Source organism: Pteropus alecto, unplaced genomic scaffold (genome assembly GCF_000325575.1).
Source record: "Pteropus alecto unplaced genomic scaffold, ASM32557v1 scaffold213, whole genome shotgun sequence".
In the NCBI taxonomy this organism is placed as follows: domain Eukaryota; kingdom Metazoa; phylum Chordata; class Mammalia; order Chiroptera; family Pteropodidae; genus Pteropus; species Pteropus alecto.
The window spans coordinates 4908343-4915898 of NW_006434829.1; the positions used below are offsets into that span (position 1 = coordinate 4908343).

Below are 7556 nucleotides of genomic sequence, written 5' to 3' on the forward strand. Positions count from 1 at the left end.
TGGAACAGAGCGGGGCGCACGCCGAGGGCACTGAGTGCGCACTGTCCCCGCTCCTCCCGCGGGGCGGCGACCGCAGGTCCCCATGACCTCATAAAGTCCCCCCCGATGACCTCATAAAGTCCCCCCCCGATGACCTCATAAAGTCCTCTTTTTGCCTAAGTTGGGTCTCTAACACTCGTGACCAAAAAAGAGGCCACCGGGGCACACAAGGGGAGTACGTTGATCGACAACCTACTACGTGCCCGGAAAGGCACACAGTACTTCTGGGGAACGAGCTAAATAAAGCTCGGGAAGCGGGCGGCACTGTCAGTAGCATGCAGTAAGCGCTCACTAAATGCTCTCCAGGGGAAGAAGAGGAAGGTGAGCAACAGCCGCGGTTATAATCGTGACCCTCACACCAGCTGAACTGGGTGGCGATATTTAACAGAAGGAGCAACCGCGGCTCAGAGAAGTTAAGGGACGCGCCTGAGGCCACGCAGCAGGCAGGCGGGGAAGGCGAGACTTGAATCCGGGTCTTCCTGCTCCTGTCTGAGCGGGCCAGCGGGATTAGAGGGGGGCATGAGGTTGAGCGTAAAAAAAGTAATTTAAAAAATCCCAGAAAACAGATGCCAGACAAAGGACAGAAAAGGGTTGGCACGCTAGCGGACACGGGAGGAAGAGAGGGTATGTCGGAGTGGACTCGGGGGGAAGGATGGCGGGCAGTGGTCTCTAGCGGGGGGCAGGTGCCATGTGCCGTGGTGACCGTCAGTGGGCCTAGGAGTGCACTGCTTAAAGTGACCGGGACAGGAGAGAATGTCTCATCTTTTTTTAACCCTACATCTCGGCCACCAGCAAGCGGATCTAGTTGGGAATTTCGTGCGTTTCCTTGTTTAGGGTTTTTACATTTCTTCCCATTAGTGAAGCGCTGAACATATTAAGACACCAGAAGCGGCGATGAAGTGCTAATTGGTTTATAACGATCCTTTGTCCCTACAAAAGATTAAATTGAAACTCCCGGAAGCCTGGACTCTGGCCAGGCGCAGGAAAGCTGGAGAAAAGCGGGAGCCTTTTCTCTTTCTTTAAATCTCTGCCATTCCAGACCCTAAGATGACTGAGAAGACGACAAAAATGAAGAAGGGAAGGTTCTGTTCTCCCGCCAGGGTGTCGCTGGCCCCCGCGGTCCCAGGTCCCAGGCGAGGGGCCAAGGAATTGAGCAGCTCCTTGATGGGAGAGCAGCTCGTCACCCTCAGCTTCTAAATTCCCAAGATCTGCTTCCTCAGGCGGAGGCCGGGGGTGAAGGTCAGAGCTGCAACTACAGTCTGAAACCACCGGGGTTCCAGCAGGTGGCACAGGGCGTGCTTTCCCTGGGAGCCACACATCAAGTCTGTGCCTTCAGGAAGGAAGGCTCCTCAGTGAGACTCTGCCGGGCAGGGGGCCACCCGCGGGGCAGGAACTTGGAGGCAGTGGGTAGGGACGGAACCGGCTCTGCCCTGGGGCAGCGCGGGAGGACTTGGGGAGGTCAGGAGGTCGCTGTGTGCTTGCCGCAACCCCCCCCCACCCGCCTCCGCTCTTTTTAGTAAGAAAGAGCCTGAGCTCTTAAGCAAACGCCTTCTCCAGGGGAAGGAAGGAAGAAAGGAAACCATTTATTTATCGAGTCCTTGGCTCTGCGCCGGGCGCTTTACGTAGATTGACCCGTTCCTCACGGGGACCCTATAAAGTCCTGAGGATCACCCCCCTTTCACTGACTAGGAATCTGAAAACCAGGGGTCCCACAGCCACCAGAGAACTGGTCTGCATTCAAGCCCAGGTCTGTATCCTCAACGTCACGCGCCAGCCAGCACTCGACCCTGGAGTCCTCAGGCTCACTTGAGGCAGTCTCGGCTCAGGGTGGATGGGTGAGGAGAGCAGACCGAAAACACGAACTTCGAACAAGCTCTTACTGTTTCGGGAGCACGTGCTTTGGAGATTCGGGCCAGACCTGTCCGGCTGGTACGGATTTGCTGACGACAGAGCAAGAAGCGTCTCAGGGGACACGAGTGACCATGGTGGAACCACACGGCGCCGACTGCAAATACCATTGGTCCCTGAGACGAGAGCAACCTTCCGTCTCCATAGCGACGTGAACGGATGTCATGGGGAGCTACCTGAGGGCAAGGCCGGAGTCTTGGTTCATCCCTGTACCCGCAGGCCGAGCACGGTGCCTGGCACGTAGTCAGGGCTGAACATCTGCCGCTGCTGCTGAGTGGAAAGAAGGATCTGCACTTGACCCCTTGCTGGAGGGACCGAGCTCCTCTCCCCGTCACGTACCTTAGGTTGATTTCCCATTGTATCACCGAGCGATCCTGTCCTCCCGCTGTGAAGGCACAGCGGCCGTCGTAGGAGAGGGCCATTCCGGCCACCCCATCCGGGTGGCATATAATAGCCGAGGTCTTATGCGGATTGCCATCGACTGGCAGGATCTGAAGTCCAACCTAGAAAGGAACATGTCATGGGACAGTCAGACTCAGGTAACTGGGCCCTGGGCCAGGCCTGGCCCAGTTTGCCCGTTACCTCCGGGTCTGTTTCCTGGGAGGACCTGTGTGTCAGGGACCGTGTCAGTGTGTGAGAGTCGCGTTTCACGTGGCTGAGGTTCCGCACGCGCCGACCCCTGCGGACGGTCCCTTAGGAGAGAGACACCAGGTTCCACCAGGGACACAGAAGGAAAGCTTTCCTCCTGTTCCCATAGTCGGGCGCCCACGGTTTTCCAGAATAATTCTGGCATCCTGTGATTTTATGCTTTTCAATACAGATTACTCATTAAACATACGGCTGATCTGTATGCCTTTATAAGATTTTTTTCTCTGTAAATAAGTCGGAAAGAAGAAGAACTTTGGTGGACCACGTGTCCTCACCGGGGGTGCGGGAGAGAGGGTAACTGAGCACTGCCCCCCCAGCCTCCTCGCTTCTGAACTGTGACAGTTTTCAGTATCACCCTGGGCTGGGATGAGAGGCGGCGGCCTCGGCTGCGAAACCAAGCATCCGTGAGTCTTGCGACACTTGGGGCCAACCGCCGCTCAAAGCACTCAGAGCCGGATGTCTTACGGAGGTGGCGAGCGGAGAGGAATACCTTGTCTCTGTTAATAAACACCAGGTAGCGTTTCTGCAGCTCCATGGCGGTTTTCACGGGGAGGATCTGTATCTGCTCGATGGGAGAGCCGTAGACCGGCCCGAGAAGTGTCTTTCTGCAGGAGGAAGAGGAAACCCTTTTTAAATGCCACAAATCGGGACAGAGGTTTTATGATGGGCTACCTTTCGTGACATGCTACGCATTTTAAATTCTGAATTCCCTGTCCTGTCCCTCAACCAAGCCCACCCGGAGGAACTTCTCTCTCAACCACTGCTAATAGCCGCCATAAGTTAAGCGGCAACAGCTCTGAACGGCCAGTGCCCCAGGCATACTGACCGTGGAGCGTGCTTTTAGCGGTGGAGGCTGCGACTCGCCTTCCTTGACAGCTGAGTGCAGGGAACATTATGCCCCAAGAACGTGTACGTGAACGAGGGATGAGGAAAACATGGCGAGGAAGTGACATGCATTGGCAGAACGCAAGCAAACACCCCCGTTCCCAGCGGCCGGCCCAAGCATGAGAATGAGATGCTGTCCACTTTCCAGATGTCTGACACTTGGGTGTATGTGCAACACGCAGACTTCCCCCAAAAGCGATCTGGAATCCAGCTGGCAGTAAACCGAACCCCCGCAGCAGGGGTGGAGGGGGGGACTTCCTTAACTCAGACCCTACCCCACTAATTAGGAATCAGACATAACTCCGAGCCCAGAGCCGCGGGGCCTCTCACGCGTACAGGTGCCTTCTGAGGCTCTGGAAGGGCCCTAGGCAGTTTTTACTCTTAATTATGTATCTTAGGGCCCACAAAATTGAATACACTTCATACCCCACAACGGCTGGATCTGCCTCTGTGGAAGGCCGGTAGCTATTTCGTCTTATACTCTGAGCCCCTCGTTTGTTGGGGTGTGTTTCCTCCCCGTGTCCCCTGCACCCAGCCCACGTCTGGAGGGTGCAGTAGACACTCTGTGTACACGTGCTGAAGAAACCAAGAGCTAATCCATTCAGCAGCCTTTTGGGGGGGCACCTCTCTGTGCCAGGCACTAAGGTAGGTGCTTGGGACACAAATGAGTGATACTTGGTAGAATTGAATAGCAGCGATGGTTGCCCGAGTTTGTGAATATAGTAAAAACCACTGAAAAAAGGGTAAATCTTATGGTATGTGATTTATATCTTAATTTAAATTATAAACAAATGAACAGACGACCAAGAGAGGTCAACCTGTGCCTTGGGTCTTTGTTGCTAAAGCCGAGATAATGACAGCACTTAGCCCATGGAACTGTGGTGAGCATTAAATAACTTAATGTGTATAAAGCACTCAGAACCGTTTCTGGAACATCGTAGGAGCTGCATAGCTATTGCCTAGTATCGTTGAAACGATCTGACAATTTCATAAAATTAATACATTTTTCTTCTGATTGAAAAAGTGTTACTTATGCACTGCGAGAGATTTCACACGTTCAGACGAACTTCAAGTAGAAAATCTAGCCATACTTCTACATTATCCCAAAAATAATCACGGGGACTAGTTTGGTGTACATGACGCGATAATTTCATTTAGACATATGCTAACCTATATAATTACAATCTTGTATGGAAAAAATATAAATTATATAAATATAATTTTCTATGAAAATATAGTCATGCTTATTTGGCGATTTGTTGCTCTAATCCCATATTGTATCTTGGAGCTTTCTCCAGGCTCCTGGGCAGAGAGCTCGCTTATCATCCTCTCTTTTTCTCTTTCCTAAGAGCGGCATCGTGTCTCAGTGCAGACAAGCCGTCATTTAACTAATCCCCTATTAATGGACATTTGGATTGTTTCCATTTTAAAAAATATTTTCAAACAAGACATCCTTTTACTTATGCCTTGGCACACTGCGCGAGTCCTTCTGTGGGCTGCATTCCTGGAAGTCGGAGATACGATAAAGTTTAATAGACGGTGACGAATCGCTCTCCCAAAACGCGGCCCGGCTTGCCACCCCCGCCAGCGGCAGCTGGGGGAGTGCTCCTCCCTCGCTCCCTTGCCAGCCCGAGGCGCTATCGATCATTTTTATCTTTGCTGATCTGATGTGCATCTCTGATGCACTCGTGAGCATCTGCTCGCAGGTTTATTGGCCTTTTTCCGTGAACGGCCTTTTCGTGTTCTTTTCAATATTTTTCAATGCATTGTAAAATCGTTTTGCATTTGCCGTGAAAAGACGATTTCTCCCCAGTTAAGGTGTGGTCCTGCAACTCACAAGATGCTTTTTGTGAGGGGTTTTCCTTGGCGTGACGGAAGCGTTTTGGAATCAGAGAGAAGAGGAGGTGGCAAATATTGTGACTGCGCTAAATGCCACCGAACGGTTCACTTTAAACCGTTTCACAGCATGCTTTCTGTTTTGTGAATTTCACCTCGGTAAGTTATTTTTTATCGAACGGTTCACTTTAACCCGTTTCACAGCATGTTTTGTGAATTTCACCTCGGTAAGTTATTTTTTAGGAAAGATGCTTCCTGCTAATTTCGGGTTGATCTTCAATTGCACAAACTCCTAACTGCGTGGCTCTAAGTCCCTAGTTAGTCAATGTTAGCAGGAACCCCAAGCCTAGGGTCCTCGGCCCCCCCAAACCACTTACTCAGAAAACTCAGATTTTCTCAGGACTGGCCATATCTATGCGATATTCTTTGCCCCCAAAGCTCGTGCCCATTAAATGTGATGTACAAAGATTCCAAAATCTTCCTAAAACTCCTCCTTACATATTTCTTTCAAAGGCCCCCTTTCCCGGTGTTTGAATGAATATTTTTTAATTGTGCCAGATTTCTCTCCTGCTCCTGCCATGTGACATGGCATTTCTCAGTCATTTCTCCTTGGGCTCTTCTAGAAAGAACTTAAAAAAAAAAAAAAAGAAAGAAAGAAAGAAAATAAGATCCCGGGTGATCCTGGCCTTTTGAGAACCAATCTTACTGAGATACATTTTAAAAAAAAAAACGACCTTGCTCAAGCAGGGGGCCAGCTTCTGTTGGCCAGTCATCTAGCGGGTCACTGAGGCAGCCTCACTTCTATCCCTCCTGCCTCGGTGCCCCCGCTCGTCCCAGCCACGCCCGCAGGGGAAGCAGCTGTGCCAGGGATGACCCCAACTCCGGGGCCGCCTTGGGGCCTGGGAGCAGGTGACAGAGCCAGAGCTGGGTTCGGGCACCGAGCACCGCCCTCCCCTGACCAGCTATTGGACCTCGTTTTGTCACCTCTCTGAACCCCAGTGGGATAACACTGTGCGGGGCTGTGGAAGATGAGCCGGGCACGGGGACGGTGTACAATAGTCTCCGTCTGTCGTGAGGCGCACACCCTGGGACCCACAGGCCGAGCCGCACAGGAGGCCGGCCCCCGACGCGGACGGATGTCGGGCTGCAGGATGCTGCTCAAAGGCGCCGAGCCTCGGGTGCCCTGGGCTTGGTCCTTTGGCCTCTTCTCTATCTACCCTTCCCTCCTGGAAGCTTCTCTTGGCTCCTGGCTTTAAAGCACCATGGGCTCTTGCCCTCGGTGTGGCTCTCCGGGCCGGCCTCTCCTGTGAACCCTGCTCTCCCGCTGAAACGCAAAGCCCGGACGACAGAAACACGCTTTCGTGTTCGTTGCCGCCTTCAGCACCTGGAACAGCACCCGGCTCGCTCGGGGGCTCGGGAACTACGGAGCGAACACAGGGCCGCAACCGGGTGAACTCGAAAACTCCCTTAAGAAGCAAGAGTAGGAAAAAAATCAGACGCCCGGCAGTAATCACGTGGAAACACCTGTTCTCGTCCCCGAGGGAAGACCAGGGCCACCGGCCACTTTTCCGGTTCCTTCACTGAGTCTCGGGCACTGAGGTCTGGGGACCTCGTCTCTGCGTGGTGCAAACACCTGTTCTCGTCCCCAAGGGAAGACCAAGGCACTGAGGTCTGGGGACCTCGTCTCTGCGTGGTGTTGGGCTCAGAACCCTGCCTCGGGCACTTCCCGGCCATTTGACCTTGGGTGACAATGACTTACCTCGAAGCTGCCTCAGTTCCCTCCACTGCGACGTGAGTGACGGCAATGGCGGCCGAGCCGCTCGCCGGTCGGGACTCGCGAGAGGCCGGGGGCCGGGAGATGGGCTTCCGTGCCAGGTTAGCGGGAAGCCGTGCGGCTTACCTGCACATTTTTGTGGTAGAATTAAAAAGTTTCACTTTGTAGCCACTGTTGCAAACGAGCATGAAGAGCTCCTTGGTGAGCGGAGGGTACCAGATCATGCACGTGGGGTAGTTGCCCTGGTCGGTCTGGTGGATGTCCAGGACTTCCAGGTGGTCTCTGCAGCTCTTGAGAAGATTGTACTCTATCTACAGAGGAGCCCGGAGGGACACTTGTGAAGACTGAGCCAAACGACATCAGCCAACAGTCCTAACCGGGGGAGACGTCATCCAGCCTCCTAGAAGACCTGTCTAGACCCTCAACCCGGCGAGCTACCATGATGGGGTCTGCTTAATACTCACGA

The 7556-nt window shown here is 53.2% G+C and overlaps 1 protein-coding gene across 2 annotated transcripts in view; it reads right to left on the bottom strand.

Annotated features, from left to right (window-relative positions):
* WDR66 (WD repeat domain 66) overlaps positions 1-7556 on the bottom strand; it is a 54422-nt gene that overhangs the window by 19259 nt on the left and 27607 nt on the right. Inside the window, exons 15-18 of one of the 2 annotated variants that reach the window (XM_015587922.2) lie at positions 7217-7401; positions 3086-3200; positions 2287-2450; positions 2045-2123 (exon numbers count right to left, since the gene is read on the bottom strand). In XM_015587922.2, the coding sequence (XP_015443408.1) occupies positions 2120-2123; positions 2287-2450; positions 3086-3200; positions 7217-7401 (468 nt within the window). In that variant the 3' untranslated portion in view covers positions 2045-2119. Of the gene's footprint in view, positions 1-2044; positions 2124-2286; positions 2451-3085; positions 3201-7216; positions 7402-7556 lie in introns of those variants that run through there. The other variant, XM_006910073.3, reaches the window with a different exon arrangement.